Source organism: Thunnus albacares, chromosome 24 (genome assembly GCF_914725855.1).
Source record: "Thunnus albacares chromosome 24, fThuAlb1.1, whole genome shotgun sequence".
Lineage (NCBI taxonomy): Eukaryota > Metazoa > Chordata > Actinopteri > Scombriformes > Scombridae > Thunnus > Thunnus albacares.
In genome coordinates this window covers 6,498,421-6,518,125 of record NC_058129.1, presented here as the reverse complement: position 1 = coordinate 6,518,125, position 19,705 = coordinate 6,498,421, and the positions used below count along the sequence as shown (strand labels likewise).

At 39.2% G+C, this 19,705-nt stretch overlaps 1 protein-coding gene across 8 annotated transcripts in view; it reads left to right on the top strand.

The window, feature by feature from the left end:
* Nucleotides 1–19,705, top strand: part of LOC122976590 — a 281,468-nt gene that overhangs the window by 249,246 nt on the left and 12,517 nt on the right. For 7 of the 8 annotated variants that reach the window (XR_006400983.1, XR_006400984.1, XR_006400979.1 and 4 more), the window contains one exon: nt 5,662–5,760. Coding sequence is in view for 1 of the 8 variants with exons in the window: in XM_044345153.1 (XP_044201088.1) it covers nt 5,662–5,712 (51 nt within the window). In the remaining 7 variants the exon portion in view is untranslated. Of the gene's footprint in view, nt 1–5,661; nt 8,297–19,705 lie in introns of those variants that run through there. The other variant, XM_044345153.1, reaches the window with a different exon arrangement.

Sequence of the window (19,705 nt, the reverse complement as noted above, 5' to 3'; positions counted from 1 at the left end):
GAAACTCTTCAAAATGTATATCCATAAACAACATCTCAGATAAAAATTTTGAAGACAGGTTCAAATGTCTGGGCTTCCTGGGGTGCACTACTTCTTTCTTGTCTTATGTTTGACTAGCTCCACAGTAGAAACATCAGTCGTAAAATAAATTCACCATCGCTCTTTCTGTTATCGTTCTTTGGTTTTTATGGGTCCAAGTGCAGTTTTGCTTTGGTCAGGTGCTAACAAATCGGGCCGGAGAGAGGATACATCTGTCTGGCGTTTGGCAAAGTAGGTTCGGCTGTGAAACATTGAGTCAGCTAAAAGGTTTGAGCTCCGTCAGCACCCTGCGGTGCCTTTACAGTTTAATACAGAGAGCTGAGACAGGCTGACAGAGAGCACTGCAGTAGCAGGCTTATACAACATACATGCACTCAGTGTCAGGTACATAAGCACACATTGAGAGCCTGCTGTGTGGAGATTTACATGTTATAGTCCCTCAACTGTTAATAAGTATTGGGCAGTATAGCATTACTTTGTAACGGGTTAGAATAATATCATTACTTTTTTCAATAAGAAGTAGTTATTGAAATGAAATTACAATTTGAAATTCAATAATTACATTACAGTTACGAATCCCAGTAGTGCTCTGTTACTTTTACACTTGGGGGTCGCTGGCTCACCATCTTACCAGGATTAATGGAGGGTTGATATCAGTGTGGTCTGTGTGATCAGCTGACAGATGGCCCTGGAGGAGGAGAAATGTGACTAGCCGTAATTCCAAAGTTGTGTTTTAGCTTAGCTGGCTTGATCACGTTAGCTGTGGGTACGCCTACATTCAGGAGTCACCTGATGCTAGTCTCGTTTAGAGTTAGAGAGTGTGTGAATCATGCAGCTGAGGTCAGGACTTCTGGAGTGCTGTGTGCAGTCACTGAGGCTACGCTAATGCTAGCTGTCAGATGGTCAGTAAATCCTTCCAAACTGTATCCTGTCTGCTTGTTAAACCACAAATGTCTTGTTTTCTATTCCTACATGCATTAAATACTAAAGATGCACTGTCTGGGTGAGAAGGGTTTTGTGCTGTTAAAAGGCAACTTTGACAGGGCTGATGGCTGAATAACAGAAGTAAAGTAAGAGTAATATAGCACGTTACTTTTGCTGCTGAGTAATAAGTAAAGTAATGACATTACTTTTACAATGAATAATATGTAATCGGTAATGAATTACAATTTTCAAGTAACTTCCCTGCTGTTAACAGCCTGTGGTTACTGTTCATGGCAGTATGGTATTGAAATGAGAGCCTAGACACTAGCTTGAGATGAATTACCCATCACAGTGAACATTTTGTCAGTTGTGTTATTTGCATTTTTGCTTGCAGTTCTTGTTGACATCTTCAAAGACTTTCCACTGTCTGAGACTTGAGAGTCAGCTGCTGAGCAGCAACATTTTACCTTTGTTATCTAATCCATAATGCAGCTGCCACATGATGATTTTGTCAAGATAACCAAATGAATGCAAGTCAAACAATTTGGAAAGCTGCTGCTTCTTGGTAGTTTATGTAATTTATTTATTGTTTAAAAACACCATGTTTAAAAGACCATGTCTTTCAAACTCAATGCTCCTGATTTATAACATGGGCTTTTGATTATCAATTTCTAGTCTCCAAGTCCAAGGCAAGACAACACATGATGACATCACCAATGTCTCATTTTCTTATTTTTTTCAGATTTAAGAAAGGTTCCTCCAGAGCCACAGAATGTATTATAAAACAGTTTTAACAGGCTATGTAGTACTCCTTATGACAAGTAAACTGATCTTGATGAGTGCCACTTTAATGCACATTTACATAAGCCCCAAACCCAGACACTCAAACATGCATTCAGATGCTCATACAAAGGAGACATATGCACACCTGCCGTGTAAGAGGTACAATTTAGTGAACACAAACTGCTCTTAAACAAAAAACAAACGAAACATGATTGACAGAATCCTAGCACTGGGCTGATATGCAGTACTGCCATTTTTAGCATCACACCAAGCGCAGGAGCAACAACCCTGTCACTCATAATTTTACACAAAGCATATAGAGGCTGTTTTTAGATTTCCTGTCTGGGCCGATGTCTTGGAATTCCGGTGATAAGTTAAACTGAGTCATGCATTACACCGTGCTTATCCAACCCCCAGTACGTGCCTCACACACAAAGAAGCAATACCCCAGTTTCCCTCCAACCATACATCTGCATGAATTTGCAAGGATCTTTGTGCCAGTGGCATGGTTTCAATTACATGTCACAGGCTGTCCACTTGACATATTCCCCTTTTGTATTCTGTTGAGTTTGTATCTTCAGTGGAGCTTGTGTTTTATGTTTGGGCTGGAAATATGAGGAGGAATTCAAATGACTCAGCCAGCTGGTGCAGTTATCATCATGGAGTCACAATGGCATGAGTTGAATCTCAGTTCATTTAGTTAATTTTATGATGTTGCAACTCGCTCTGCCTCTCGCTGCTGTAATGTGTACTCACATTTGTGCAAACAGGGCATGGAGAAATCACCTGCTTGAGGCACTGATTTATCAGCTTTCCGGTCTGTGATTGTGATTGCAAATGGATTCTACAGCGGTCTGGTAAACTCAGACAGGCTTGGATTGAATTTGCACAAATAGTATTATTGAAGTGCTACAAACTACTTCGTACTCCCAGTCTTGCTGCACACGGTTACAAATTAATGGGGAAGGTTGCCCTAACACATTGGTAAAGCCATTGTCAGATTCTGCTATTAAACTCGTCTTTTAATTAAAGTTAGAACCTGCATCAAAACATCAGTAGTGCTTAGTATTTCCTGAAGAGGTGATAAGACGACAAGTTAAAGGCATGTTAACCACAGAACAATTCCACGTAGCCTCTCATTGACAGCCACCTTGGTCAAATCATTGGAGACCCATTACCTTGTTAAACTGTATGGAGACAGACAGCATAACTGGCTAATCATATGTTTTACAGGTGGACATTAGAATGAAACTTGACAGGTGCATAATTACATGGGTGCATGCATTTGTACAGTGGGGGGTTGCATCTCAGCAAATTTACCTTATACTAAATAATTCAACAATGGCATTTAACTTGTAAAAGAAGAATCCGTAGGCCTAAGATGGAGCCCATTCCCTAGATATCTCAAGGCTATGTGTGTTTTTCTTTGAACCATGTTGGATTTCATGCATGGGAAATCCCCTTGAAAATACATGTTTAAGGTTCAAAACCCTTTCTGAAGGAGACAATGGTATCACTTGGCGCAATCCAAGAGAGGAAACGTTTTGAGAAAAGATTTGAGAGGGTAAAAATCTCAGCGGAAACAACAGAAACCTCATTAAAGACATTCAAACCCAGACTGACAAAAAATAGAACAATCTCTCAAAAAAAATCTGAAGTGCACACCCTTGGATGTCTAATGATCCAAAAGGATATCATTGGAGACCTGATGCTGCATCCAATGATTGGTCTGGCACTTGAGACACTGAGGATTCCCAAGATTGCATCTGAAGCAGAAAAGGTTTCTTCGGGCCAATGAGGGAGAGTGTCATCAAGTCAGTAAATACCATCAAATCTGTAAAACTTTACAACCTGCAAAGATATGAATGAAGGATGTAGTTTTCAATATGAGGTGGACTATCTTCTCTCTTTCAGCACAGTCCCTATCTGGTTTTGACTCACTTGCAGTAGTTGCATATAATCATTCTGTAAATAGATGATCTAGTTCTGCACCAAAGTGATTGATCACTTCATTGTAAGTGCTTGAGTGTAAGCCCTGACTTTCCAAAGATGTAGGAAAAGGCACTGGTACATTCAGAAACACTTAACATGCATCCTGGGCATTCTTACAGCACTTAACTCTGATTGGCAATGGGAATGATTTCATTTTAGCCTGAGCTTGTGCTCCATCTGAAGGGGATATTACAGTGTTTAAGTGGCCTTTTAAAAGGTTACTAAATGCATGTCACTCCCCGCAATTGTGTGTGAAAGCAGCTACAGCAGGCCAAGGGTCCCAGTTTATTTTGGCAATCAAGATGTTTAAGTAGGTCTCTACAAAAGGTTAAAGTCAGCGGGTGAAGCCACACAGGTTGATGGATGTCGGCTGGGCGCAAAGGAAGATGCCACACAAACAATAAGCAATAGGAGACATATGGACGGAGACAATGAATCTGGAGGTCATAGTCGTAAATCTTACCTTTTTAGGAACAGGGCACAGCATAGGGAGTTGGTCAAAACCAGGACAAGACAGAAGGTCAACGCTGCTCTCATATGGAGAAACACATGCAGGGTGATGTAGTTGGTAGAAAGCGATGGAAAACAGGGTGGTATCACCACAATTAGGCTATGATTTCCATAAATGAAAGTCTACAAATTGTCAATCGTCACTTGGAGTGTTCTCACCTGTACAGTAGTTCAGCATTTTTGGTAGGTCTGGTCCACTTAGTGTTCACACTGTGTCATTCCAAACCAACCAAGAGTTGTAAGCATAACTCACACGACCTGACAGGTAACACTTCACAGCTCCAATGACCTGTGGGCAAAAGTCAAAACAAAGTGTGTTCTGGTGACTGACAGGAAGTCATGGTGCTCTCAAGTGGAAGTTTTATTTATTGTCTCCAGTGGTCAAGAAAAGCTCACAAACCTAACAAGAAAAGTTCACAAATTTAACAAGAAAATACCTTGATATAAGAAATAATCAAAATTGCACTAGACTTTATCCATTCTGACTAATAACCAGCAGATAGATGGATAGATATATTTGACCCTTTACAGCCTACTCACGTCTGTTGTTTTCTTCAGAGTACCTGGCATTTGAAAAGGCGTGAGTACTCAGGAGGTTTTCACAAGCTTTGAGTGAGTTTAAAATGCCCTCATTCTACTGCTGACCACTGTCAAGGTCCATTAAGATACCTGTTGTACCACTCAAACTTGATTGGCTTTGATAGTCCAAGGAAGTGCAGCACATACGACAAAAAAATCACCCAAAATCACACACTGGTCTTTTCCTAGGCTCCAAAATTCAATAGCCTTTTGAGTGTTAAGCCAATCGCAAAACCAAGTGGCAGATTGCTACCAACTGGAAATCTGCTCAGGCTGGCACTAATGCCTTCCAACTTGGAAAACTGCACGGACAGTCAAAATCTGGGATGAAATCTGGGCAGTAAATTAAAGTCTACTTTATCTGCAGTATTACAAGTAAACAGGAAACGTTTGCTTCTTAATGCATCATTTGTTTTATTTCTGCTACTGGATTGTTCAGGAAGTTTGGTGTTAAGCCTTTTTGTGCAACAGTGTGTCTGTGCTTACTATTCAGACTTTTTGTGTTCTTTGGGTCTAAAATAAATGTCTCCAAAATGGTCCCATTCTGAAAGTGTGAATGCAGTATTACCATGTAAAGTAGTCCCAAATAGAGTTATTTTGTTCAACATGATTTCATAGGGGGAAAAAAATGAGTGTGGAAATCAGCGGAATAAACCTTTTTTACATCCTGTATTACAGCCATTGGACTATTGGACTCGTGACAAGCACACAGCATAGGGCTTTACTTTTCCTGCTTCCCTTTCCTTGTTGGTAATATCAGACTGAATTGAATGTTCTGCCTTGCCAGTTCACACTCACACACTACTAAATATGATTTGCATTCTCATTTCACAGATGAAACTACAGCTCATGAAGAGAATAGACACAGACGGTGGAGGTTTTTGAAGGTTCCTCTAGACTGGAGAGTCGTCATGGTGGCTTTGCTCCTGTACTGTAAGTCTTTGTTATTACTCAGCCAGCCAAGGTTATTTGTATCCATCGCTTGCGTACACAGAAATCTCCCAAGTTATGATGAACCTATTTTTGAAATCCTGGTGCACAGGTAAATCACTTTACACCACTCTGACTATAACACAGTAATATTCTCTGGCTGTGATTGGCTTAGCATGAGGACAATGTGTTTGAATTGCAAAGGAACTTTCTCAGTCAAGAGAAAAGAAACATATTTGACACTTGTGTTACCAGACATGGTGAGGATGTCGTGATCATGTTTAAATCCACAGCAGCATGAGTGTGTGGGGTTATGTTTGAACTGAAAGTACTGATTGGATAAGAGGGTTAAATCACACCAGATTGTGTAATAAAAACAGACTCTTACAGCAAAGATGAACAGCTTTCTTTAGCAAAAGCTTATGTTCTCTTCAAAGAAAAGCCACTAAGATTATTAAACCATCAGACATGTCTGTGACTCAGTACCTTCAGAGAGAAAACACATAAAAAGAGGTCAACCACATTAAACTCCTCATATAACACCTATTGAACGTGTATTGTGCATTATATACAATATATATTGAACATATATGTGTGAACATTCATGCAAATTTGTTAATAAAATGGAATAAGGTAGATTTAAACAATATGGCCGATCTTATGTAAGGTATTTCTTACTCAAGTATTCACAGATGAATAAGACATTAGTATTTTGTGAGTTTCCCCCCATGGGCCATTTTATCTCCTCATTTGCAAATACTGAAATATTAGTGCTAATGTTAATATGACCACAAAATCAAACCTTTAACAGCATCAGAAATGTAGGAACGCCACCTGCTACCGTTCCTGAACTGAATGACAAGTCTTTACAGACTAATACAAGACGTTAACATATTCAAATTCCACTTTTAGTAGATAGTTGGTCACACATAAAAACATTTAAAGAAGAAATTACCATATGAGAATCACATTAATGACTTAAGTGCGCTATTATGTTAATTAAAGCATTTGCAATGATCACATTTTTTCACGCTTTATTTTTCTATCTAAAATCTAAAAATTAACAACTGTCTCCAAAAAATGTAGATTTATGCTAAAATGTTTTTTTCTGTCACACTTTTGGGTAAAATAACATTTAATTGCTCCTCAGGGGGGAATTAGGTGTTACAGCAGCACAAGAAAGCATAGGGCAAGCAGGAATAAAAATATAAAAATTGGGAAAATGCAAATGAAATGAAATCTATATAGAGATACAAAAAGTTATAAATAGAGAACAAACTACAACAAATTGAAATGAGTAGTTTTATGCAGTAGTGCATATGTTTGCTTAATGTGCAAGACTGAAATTGAAATGAAATTAGCTAATCTTTCCATTTTTGTTAATAGAAATTGTAAAATACAATGGCAAGAATGGTAAATAAAAGGTGAAAAGGTTGTTCGTTTGATGTTTTCTCATTAGCCTCAATTCTTACGTAAGCCCATAATGCCAATGAAGCACACTGAAAAAAGACAGTGAGGAGGGGAGAGTGGATAAAGAAAACAAGCAGTGAAATGAGAGAAAGAGGGGTAGAAAACTCGGATGAGGGAGGAAGAAGACAGCTAAGAACAGCATGTGTTGCGTCGCCCCAGCCGATATGTGGTGAGAGCTCCTGTACATGGGAAGCCACTGCTAAGCTCCCTGAGAATGCTGCCATCAACCACTGGGGAACTGGAGTAATTACAGAGAGCTTTTGTCCCCGTTTGCTTACAGTAATAAGCCTTAAAGCCCAGCAGCTCATGCATTAGATAATGAAGATTCACATGGGTGTGCTTAGAGCTAGTTAGCTGTAGTCATTAACATTGAATATTAGTGCTTTTGAATGCTCCTTCCTTTAGGTTTTACCACCATTTGTTCACATATGGAGGCTATAGCATAGTTTGATGTTCATCTTAAGTTGGCCTTTTGCTTTCAGACCGCAGATACAGCTGTTGCTAAATCCCTGTGCTGTGTGTATAGCAGTAAGAAGATTCAGCAGCGTCCATCTGGCAGTGTCAGGAGTACACCTGGAAGTAACAAAGTACTGGGGGTGTAGAACAATTCCTGCTTTGCATGCAAACAGTATACTGTGTTTGTTCGTCTCTTCTTGGCTCGAGCTTTAGACTCTGAGTGAGGGCATTTTGCTTCACCTCACTTCCACAACATCAGTTCATGAGGTTTTAAGATCTATTATTAGGTCACATTTTTATGGAATAATACATATAGCACATGATGTTTGATAAAGTCATGTATTTATGTTAAAAGTTACAAAGTCAGGCTCTGACATCTCACTCTGCCAGGTAGAAAAATCAAACATGACAAGAGATGCAGTATTAAGTATTGAGCAGGGCAACAACAACGCTAACTTTGAGTTGAGAAGAAGCTTTAAAATTATGTGAGAGTAAGTGTCCAAAAACCTAATGTAAATCTTGGGATTTACAAACCTAATTTGGAAGCATTAAGAAACTAAAAAGACTTTAAATTCCCGACCGTGGGATCCTTGTTGCATGTCATACCTTTATCTCTCTCTCCCTGTGTTTCCTGTCTCTCTCCACTGACTGTCAAATAAAGGCAGAAGGCCAAAAAAATAATCTTTAAAAAGAAAATAACAGATTCAAAACCTCAGCCAAAAAGCTGCGTGAAAAATCAATATCAGAATATTTGCAAAAGGCCATACCTTTATTGATCCATCCATCCGAAACGCTTCCTAAAGCCAAGGTGAGTGGGAAATGGACAAAATATCAGCCTTGAATGTTTCTTGTGAAAATAATGGCCTGGAAGTGAAAAATCTTTGATGTACTGATTCACCACACAAACCCCCTGCACTGTTGATTAAGAGAGTCTGCTTTTAAAGCTGACCTTCTTCTCGTACCAGCACGCTGATCAAATGGTTTGCACTTGTTTTCCTAAGGAAAAAGGATCCTGCTGGGCATTCTAGAGGAATGTGTGTGTGTGTGTGTGTGTGTGATCCCGTGGGCGTTCACAGGTAAAAGCTGAGGCATTAGCACATGTCAACAAGCTCCAAGCTGTGTGATACACAAGATCTTTATCCTTAAGGCTATTGAAAATTACCAAGAAAAACATGTGACTTAAGCATTGACAAGTGGTCCAAGGAGTGTGAAGAGCTGCTAATTATAAAGAGATTGTGGGCTATGTGATTTCTCTCAGGCTCTGAAATGCTCCTTGGTTAGTTATTCTTTATTTACTTGCGCAGCACATGAAGCTGTATCAATGTAGGGATGACAACAAACTCACCCTTGGGCTCCCACCATTTACATTCTTGAGTTAAGATGGTATGACAAGGCTTTAGGGTCAACGGGAGGAGTGTGTTCAATGTTACATGTTCAAGACTCATTTATCTCATTGTTTGCTTTCGCCAGTGAACTCTGTGCTCCCTGTGAGTCATGAGACACTGCTGTGAGCTGCTGCAGACGTACAGAAATAATGGCATGTAAGTGCTTGATCACTGATTCACTTGAGTGTATTATTATATTGTGGGGACAGCTTGCTTTACCGTTCATATTTGTGAAGTTGCATGTATTAAAATAAGATAATCTTAGGTGGCATTTAACCAAAATTACTTAATTATCATGTTACTAATCAAGACAAGCTGCAGATTCAGCCAGTATTTTTCAACTGGTTGATGTCCTTGTGAAAGATGCCATAGTTGCCATTATCCATCAGTCAACCAGAGACCCTCAGCTTTTTCTCCCTGTGATGTTAAGTCTAGACTGAGAGGGAGAAGGACAGATACTTTGAATATTAAGATGAATTGACTGTTTAATCCTGCGTTGTGCTCTCACATTGCCATAGATGCCCTTTGTGTTTATTGATCTGTTCTCTATCGATATTCCTGGATGGATTCAAGGGGAATCTGTAGGTGGACAGAAGATGGATGTTGAGTAAATGTCTAACATGCTAAAATGATTTGTCTGTAAGATTTCTGTTGTTCCTTGTGCTGGTTTCACTTGTATGTTTGAAAGTTTAAAATGTCAGTGTGACATATTGAAGAGAGGATTTTGTTTCCGAGTTTTTGGTTCGCTCTTTGTTTATCCTCCTGTGTCCCCAGCCTGCTATTTCTGTCAGCCTTGCCCTGTGTTTTGCCCGCCACACCCTCCTATCACCTTGTTACCCAGTCATCATGTTCTCTCCTTAGTCTGGTCCCTGCTCACCCCAGCTGTGCCTTGTTTTGTGATTAGTCCCCTGTGTATATATACCTGTCTGTTCTCTTAGCCGTTTGTCAGATCATCATCAATGTTTCTGGTGTTCCAGCTTGGCTTTCCTTGTTTTTTTCCCCCCAGCCTGTTACCTGAGCCTTCTGTTACCTGACTGCTGAACTCACATTAAAGATCTTAAATCAGTAATTCTGCCTCAGTCTCTGCATTTGGGTCCACCTGCTCCGCTACCTGTGACACATACAACCCAGTCTCCTAGAAATGACGTTTATCTACTACTAGTTAGCAGCAGAAAATACATTTTGAGAGATATGTAACACCACCTGATTTATGTTTTTAATCAGCACTTTTAGTAAATGCATCTACTAGGTTGCAATGTATTTCCTTTGTCTTCCTACTAAATCAATTCTTTAAATACAAGATATATACATAGCAACAAAAGTGTGAGTAACATTTTTTATGGTTGTGTTCAGGCACTTTCATTATTTAGTTAATGTTAGGTAAAGATGGTGGTTTTGGTTAAATAGTCCAACTGAAAACACATTTAGTCATTCATTCTTGCAGTCAAAAATAATGTTTTTGTAAAATGTATTAAAAGGAAGACAAAAAAGTCTTTGGAGGAATATCAGAAATGCTCCTTTTCATTGGCTCAAAGGTTGTGTCGTGGGTGTGTTTGATTGACAGCAGTTGGCAGACTAAGTGCCAGTGTTACACCATAGGTAACAATGGACAAAGTAAACAAACTTGCTCTGTAGGAACATATCATGAGTAGTAAGAACCACACTAGCATCTTAATAGACCTAGGTGACATTTGCAGGCATATTTACATGTTATTTAATGTGCTGCAGCTGAGTAGCTAATTAGCTATCTAGCCATGAAACTGACGTTAGCAGTGCACTTTTCCCCAGTGAAGTTTGTGCCATGGCTGAGTTTGTTCAACAAGCTAAGGTCCAGGGCAAGGTGTGTGTTCATGTTTGTTTAGGAGGAAAGCTAGTGTGGTTTGTTGTTCAGAGTCTGTGGCTCTTGTGTTGTGTGGCAGGCTGCTATCAGGCTCAGTGTGACTGTCTGCTCTGCTTATGATGGAATGCTACGTTGCTGCTTTATGCAAAGATTTGATTGGCTGTATGCAAAAAAGATCTCCATCTACATAGAAGATAACAAGACAAAACTGTTACAAGCAAAACTAAAGTGTTAATACTGTTGAAATATACAGTATAAGTTTGAGAAGCTGGTGTTAAGTGTTAAGTCAATACACTACAGCAGTAACATTGGCAGTACAAATATATGTTGGGAGAAAATGGAATAACTCATTTTAAATCTCACTTTTACATGGCAAGGAACAAATAACAGATCAAGGTTTAAATAACACATCTCTTACCTCCAAGGAAAAGTAAACAGTCTATATTCATCTTTTAGAAATGTTTGTGTTACTCAAGTGTTCGTAATCATAGGAATCAAGTCATTTTCATGAATAGATGTTCTTGACGAAAGGGTTTTCAATGTGACTGCGAAACACGGAAAAAAATAGGGAATCAATGGAGATAGTGGCCCTCCTTTCTAAATTGTCCTGTTGCATAAGGGCACTTAAGCTGCTGCAGGTATAAATGAATAGGACCTTCTCGGACCTTTTTTTTTTCTTCCAACACAAGTCTTTCTGTTACAGTGAAATGAACCTCTTAACAAACCACCCATATGCAGAAGCTGAAAGGAAAATTAAAGCTTGGTTTATTAAAACGTTGTTCACATCAGCCTTGGCCTTCATTTCTCTTGCTTATGATGATATCATAACTAAACTAATTACTTAGGTCTGGAAACACAATGCTACAATGAAGTCAAACAGGGCAAGAAACCCAAGCAATGAGACACATTATAAAAGATTTTCTGAACCACTATATTTGGAGGTAAAACTAAAAGTGAGTGCAACTGAAATGTGTAAAATTTTGTAATCCCTCATTGTACAAGAAACCTATATGTGCACACGATGACAGCAAGTATAGAAGGTAAAAGTTGAAACAGGAAGTCGGCCTAGATAACGGTTTGGGTAATACACTTAGAGTCCATCCTTGTATCTGCTGTACGGTACATGCCTATAGTCAAGCAACTACTGGTGTGACATACTTCAGGCAACTGCCACAATGTCCAAGTGCCTCTCAAAACAGCAATGTGGAGGCTTATCAGAGCTTAGAAACCTGGTTAGTGAGGCAATGCCATGACTCGTGCAAATATGTGGCTCAATCAAGCTCAAGCACTTTGTTGTTGTTAAGTGGACTTGCTCTCAGTTCCAATCATGTAGTGTGTTGTAATCATCGCTGTGTCACAATTAACACTCAGGTTGTATGAAAGGGGAATTTCCCTTTAATCAACATGTAAACACTCACTCTGCAATGTTCTTCAGAGCTACAGTGGCATGTTATGGGAGGAAACGGCTGGCAGTATCTTTAAATGGGTCTCCCTCATCACTGCACACTCTGCGCTCATTTATGTAATCATGCTTTTCAAAAGTTTATTAATAGTAACACTTAGGTCCCTCACATGTATTATTAAAAATAATTTTGTATTGCTATCCTGATTGATTATGCCCCTGCTAAAAAGCAATCTCCCTGATATTGGGGAGAGTACCATTACTTTCTCCTCCAAATTGCATTCATTTGAAACTAAGAACCTATGTTGGCTGCATGCAGGCGACATTGGCAGAAGATCTCTTCAGTCCCTGCCAATCCTTGCTTTTTCCCAAAGCCTGCAGTGGCATTTAGTCATCACCAAGAGTGCCTTGTTGTTAGCACTTAGTCTAAGCACATTTTACCTGCTTATCTTATTACCCAGGTGTCAGCTGGGTAGCATATTGGTATTTGAGGGGAGTAAGATGCCAGTTTAGGTGTTTCTCATTCATTTAGTTAATTGCATTGTTCTCATCGGATTGTTGGTCCCTAGAAGAGAACATGACAGGACTATAATCAGAGTTCAATTCAGAACATGTAGCTCTGATAAAAGAGAGGTATGATTAAGAATTAGACAAATTGTCATATTGAGGGATTCATTAGAAAAGACAATGTGAATTTGTTTTCTAATTTTTTTTGCTTGTAATTCTTTACCTCCACATTACCTTCAAATAAAAAAAAAGGACAGTGGCTTTTAGTCACATTTACTCACATGATACTTGTGAATTTTGGGGGTGTACTCAAAGTGACTCAAGTTGAAAATATTAAAAGTCTCGGGAGTCACATGTGATTTTGCAAAGTCAGGTGAAATCGATGAGTTGTGATGCAGCAGAGTAGTAAGCAGCGGTGGCAGAAATGGAGTTGCAGTGTTTGCTATGTGAACATTGCAGGAGTTTGGATTGTAAGATTTGTTTTTGTTGGGGTTTGTAAGATGACAGCTGTCTGTCACATAACCTAGAAATGGGTTATGTGGAAATGGGGAAACAGGGTTTCAAGCACTCAAACTGTTCCTAACTGTGAGTACTTCTCAGTTCATCCTTATTGTCTTTTTGTGTTGTTTTATTTTTTTGAGAGCAGGTGTGAAATGTTTCCCAAGAATTGTACTCAAAGATATCAGTGTCTCTGATTTGATCAGCAGAAGTTTGTTCAAACCAAGCAATGATCAGAAAGTGCAGAAAGTTATTTGAGCAACATATTCTTTAATTTTTTTTCTTTTTTTTTTTTTTTTTTGCTTCCCAAAAAGCAACCCTGTTTTGACAATTTTAACATTTTACTGTTCCTGTTGGCTTCCACAGTTTCCACCCAAACTGAAGTATTCTCCTTGATCCAAATGTCAGCTTGTAGTCAGTTCATGTAAGGAAGTACAAATGGCAGACACTGTGGGACTACAAATGACAGGTTTCAGAGGGGAGAAGTCAACCAAGAGTCGGCGGGTCACCGAACAAAACAGCAAACGAAATGACAGAGATGCCCTCACAACAAGACAACAAGGAGAGAAGAGAGGGAGGGAGGGAGGGAGGGAGGGAGGGAGTGGGGTATAAGGAGGGGGTGGAAAAGAGTGGTGAAGTGCACACACACAGAGAAAACACGATGCTTCCCCTGCATCATGGTGTGATGGACGGCACCCACCGACTAATAAATCAGAGGCGCTGAAAAGGCAGGATGCTGAGAAGGGTATTCGGAGCGACGCTACCGCGCGCTCTGGGTTGCCGAGAGAGGAGAGACGTGTCAGGAATGTGCGAGCAGATGCTCACATACAGAGAAAGAGAGAGACGAGCCTGGCCTAATTTAGCCTGCCTGATGAAAAATGGACAGGAAAGTGCTTACTTGGCTTGCCCTTCCCTCCACTTCACCACTGCTCCTCCTCATTTCCTCCTCCTGCTTTGCCTCCCCCCTTTTATACCCTCCATGCCCTTTTCCCACTCCCTCTGTCTCTCCTTGATTCCCACACTTTGATCTCTGTTGTCTCCCCACAACCCACCGTCCTCCAACAAATACAGACATTCCTGCACTGTCATGGCCTAGATGCAAGCGCCATTTCCCACACACACACACACACACACATACTGGTAGTCATGAAAACATAAATGAGAGCGTTATAAAATGTAAATAAAAAATTAGAGGTAGAATTGAATAATAAAAAATAAAATAATAGATTGTCTGACATGCTAAAACAAATGTGCATTAAAAATTTAGTTTTGATTCATTATAGATGTGCTCATTCTATGATTCCTTTTATTTATATAGAAGGCATAATTGTATTCTTATGTATGAATGTTCTTTCATCTCCCCCTTTTATTGTATGCACTTTGTAAAGCTTGCTTCAAAATGGGTGCTACAGATGAATTATTGATTAGCTTTCTGACATTTGATGATGATGATTGAGAGATTACTGCAGATGCTTTACAGGTACACGTGATAGATTAAAGATAAGACTGCTGCTACAACTAGCCACGGGCATGGTTAATATGATCATGTGTAAAGGCAGATGTAATAATTTGTGAAATTCTGCTTCTTTATGTTCTTTTAATTGACAGGTCTATAGACTGATGGAGCTGACGGAGGTGTTCACATGTAAATAAAGGTTAACAGGTGTGCCTTCATCTATTTATGGCCAACTGTGGGAGCGGAACTGCAAACTTTTAATCTATTAATCTGTTAAGCAAACCAATGTTGTGGACACATGACTTTATAAATGTGACACCAAGAGTTTGATGCATATTTTTGCTTTTGTGCATCCTCTATGATATTTACACCTCTTGCTACCTTTATGCTATCATATTACTTCCTCTCCTCTCCGGCCATTCACCTCTTCTCTGCCTATCGGCTGCCTATCGAGGTGCTAATCTAATTAGTGCTGCATCACTCTGCTAGTGCTGATCCGTCTTTTTCACTCTGTGATCTCCCATCACCATCAGTGCTGTGCGGGCCAACGGCTGGCACTACTATCCCAGCGGCCGAGGTGCCACCTTTTATGCCAATCGCAGCCGTACGATCAGTACTATTAGAGGAGTGGAGTCCTCACAGGGTTTGTTTCCCTTCAAAGATGTCATCATCCCTTAAGAACACCCTTCCTTCTAATAAATATCAGGAAATCAGACACTGCCTGTAAGTAGATTACAGATTACATTATTTCATACAGTTTATAATAAACCTTGACAGTATTTCCCTCCTTTATTTATTAAAGACAAGTTTATAAAGTGATGGCAGGAATCTTTTTTTTTTTTTATTATTCATTTTAATTTGGTCTCCATCCTTGTTGCTAAGCAGCCATGCACCTGTATATTGCACATCCTATTTGTCAGTCAAACAGTGGCCATGCACAGACTCACCTATCATGTTAACATAGTGTCTCGGGATTGAAATAAGCCTTGAACCTTCTGAAGTATTTTTCTTCCCACTGTATCATGAAAAACGCATAAAAGCACACATATCCTTAGGAATTCTTTGGCTGTTTGGGCCATGTTTTGAAAAACTGACTCAAAATATGTATTTGTAATGAGTTTTGTATGGTGGGATGTAGTGGAATATTATGTACACTCATTTTGCTAAATGTGTAACTCGGTTGAAAAATAATAATTGAGCATCTTAAATTAAAAAGAGAGAGTTTCTGGAAATGCATGAATAAAAGAGAATTAAAGTTTTCATTTTTAGTTACCAAATAGGAAAACTTTGAAACTCACAGATTATGTCTTATAGAATTAAATATTCTGTTCCCACCTGACCACACAATGAAGTGTATTGGGCTATAAGTACAAGGCTACTACTGTATATCAGTTCAGGGTTACATTAGGTACCTTGTCCTGCTCTTTATTGGATTTGCGGAAGTTTACACTCCAGCAACTTGAGCTTGTTATCTGAGGTAGTGTTAACATTTACCAAACACATTGGTTTTTCTTTTGTAACACAGAAAGTGAAAGTTTGAAAATACAAAAAATAGAGCATAAATCTAACCTTGGTCTTGCTTTGCTAAGAATGTCAGCTATGCAGCCAGACAGGTTTACTATATATTAAAACTAAATTGTACTTTTCATACTTAAAATACTTCGACTGACTAGCTCTACACTGCAATACGAGAACAATGCTGTGTATTTATTTCCATGTCTTCTGCATGGATTATTAACTTTTGAGGATGCTGACTTTTTACCTGGAGCATGTAACTTTAGCATGATATCATGAATGTAGCTATCAAGGGCATATTTAAGAACCCTTTTAGAAAACTGAAACAAGTTAGCCGGAGATGGAGTTTTTGAGCTAATTTAGCTTAAATAGCTAGCTAAGTAGAGCTGATAAAATCTGCTAGGGACAGTTGTCATCTGGCAAAATCATGTGTTGTGTGTTTCAAAAATTATCTGCCATAGTTATCATTGTGGCTGCACTGTAAATTGTGTGGGAACAGGAAGTTTGACAGACATAGCAACAGTAACTAAGGGAGCAGGGCTTTACAAACACTCAACCAGAAGTTTATTTCCCCATTCCGTATTCCCAGTACCCATGAGTTTCAGCCACTGTTGCCATGGAGAAGAAGCCATGGGTGCGAATCAGAGTACAAGTAATTCAAAACACTTTGTCGCTGAAGTTGTAAACAACAACCATAATCAAAAGTGACCCAGAAATCAGAAATTAAAAATAAACTTATTCACTCTCAACACCGTAATCTTTAGCTTCTGCCCACCGTTAGCGGCACACTTGAATAAATTGTAAGCTCAGTGATTGGCTGTGTCGTACTGAAATACACATTGTATATCTGTGTACACAGTCTTGTGAAAAACCAGATATTTTCTAATGCAGTTGTTCATCTTTTGTACTGATGATTTAACCAGGAGTTTCATGCTGATCAAAGCTGTAGAAGTGCTCAAACTGTGAGTTACAAAACGTTGTCTATGGGAAAAATGAATGGGGTTTTTACCTCCGGAATCAGGGGCACCCCAAATAGCTTCTTCTACTTTGCAACCCTGTATGTGAGATATTGTGGAAATAAGGCAGTATAAATGTCCATTAAAACAGCTATCTTCCCCTGCTTGATCTCTATTATGGTGGTTTAATAGGTGGACACACATGACAAATTACTGACTTTTTCTGAACTGACACACGACTCCAAACTTTACCCAACATATTGATTCATTGTTTCCAAAATTGTTCTCGTATATGAGGCCAGCTTGACTTTACACTGAGCCATATTCACTTCCATAACTTCAGGCGAAAAAGCAAACAAAAATGAAAACATCCCATATAGAATCACTGCTAGAAATACCCATGATACACTGTTTTACTTGCAGTATTTCAACCACAAGCTCTATGCTAGGCAAGCAAATAACAGCTCCGTACCTGCAGCTACTCAAGCCTCCCAAGGTGATGCATTCCTTTTTTTTTGTTTTTTTGCCTGCCACAGCAGGCGTGGTGTGGATTGCTTGACTTTCTGTGTGCGTGAGTGTGTCTGTGTGTGTACACAGGAATCACGGGGCACACAGTGGGCAGCTTGCAATGATTTCACAGTGAGCCATTACTTTTGTGCCTGTGATGTATCAAACAGGAATTCATTCTCCTTTTTTTTCTCACATACTCAGATGCCCACACACACACACACACACACACACTCACAGAGGATCTCACACAGAGAGAATGTCCCGGTCGTCCATCTCAACTTGACACCCCAGAACAGTGATGTTTTCCTTTGGTGCCGATGGCATGGGGTATATTTCACTGACTGATAGCGTTCACTCTCTTCGCTGTTCTCCTCTTCTCCTATCACTTCATCAACCTCTCTCGCCCTCTCTCTCTCTATCCATCTATGTCAAGCTCGATCTCTCTTTCTCTCCCACTGTCTCCTGTCTTTGTTTCATTCATACCACTTATATGAGATCTGTAATCATGATGAAGGCTGTGGAATAGAAAGGTAGGCATGCAACAGCTTCTTCCTACATTCACCACCATACAGTGACATCCAGCATGTATAGAAGAGGAGGCAGAGAAGGCAATTTTTTTCACCTATGTGCCATCAATAGTTCATATAGCATTTTGAAAAAAGGGGAACACACTACTTCTTGACAGTCTTGTTGTTACTACGCTATCACTGCTTCTATTGCACTCTTCACCTACACATACACTGTAAACCACAGCTGCAGTGAATCCGTGCATGGAATGTATTTGGGCGGCCCACTCAAACAGGCTTGCTCTGTCCTGAAATTACTTTTATGTAGGATTTCTTTGTTTTTGCAGCAGCAGCAAAAGACACATAGGCAAGCAGCAAATTTTGGGTGATAGAACTGCAGACGAGCATTTTTTTTTTTTCGCATGGTACTTTGTCTGTTTTCTCTGGTTTGTGAAGGATGAAGTCCAAAGAGTCCACCACCACAAATAAACTGCCAAGCTGTGGGAAAGTGTGACCATTCATGCCTGACTGCTGATCACATGTAAATAAATTATACACCAATCACAGAGGACAAGGTCAAAATATACATACCACATACTGCACCTTACATTGTTGCCATTGAGAACAGTATTTACATTGTATTAATTAATATTATTAGTTATATTCTGTAGGTTAGGGTTATAATGTTCTTTTATCAGAGTCACAGTCCAGGACAGAGCAATAACCAAAAAATAAAACCTCTAAAATGTTTTAATAAATTTTTTCCCAACACGAAGGCCTAAACGCTGTTTTAAAGCCTTATAAACACCGCCTGGAACAAAATTATGGTGGTGAAATAGTAAATCCTTTATTTATATATTATGTGTTGCCCTGAAACTGGCCGTAAAAGTGAATAGTAACATTAGAATAACTGCAGGAATAACTCAAAAAATGCACTCAATATCCTAGAGAGATCATATCTAATAGAGTAAGAGTGGATTTAGTTTCCTTTAACAAGAGAGGCTGTTTATAAAGCTCCTTAAAGTAGATATCCAGGATAATTGGGTAGCACTCTCCAACCATCTCTGTAGTACTGATGGTGTCTGCTGAGCTAATCTTTTATCCTACTGGTTTACCATCAAGGCTAGAGGGTATAATCCTTTTGCTGAGGGAAGCTTCCTCACAGGAGGGCTGTTAGAGCAACTTTATTTATTCATACTTTCATTTATTTCTCAAGACTAACAAAAGTATGACATGACAGTATGAAACATGCAATGGTGAACAATCATCATGGTGTACAACATGACATAACTGGATGTTTAAATAATCATAAAAACATGACAGAGAGTGCAAAAACTTTTTTAAAAATGCCAGAAAGTAACAACAGGCCTGGTGATATTCTATATTTTTTTCTTATTGTCAATAAAACACATGAAAAGATCAAAACGAACAGTGAATTGATCCTACT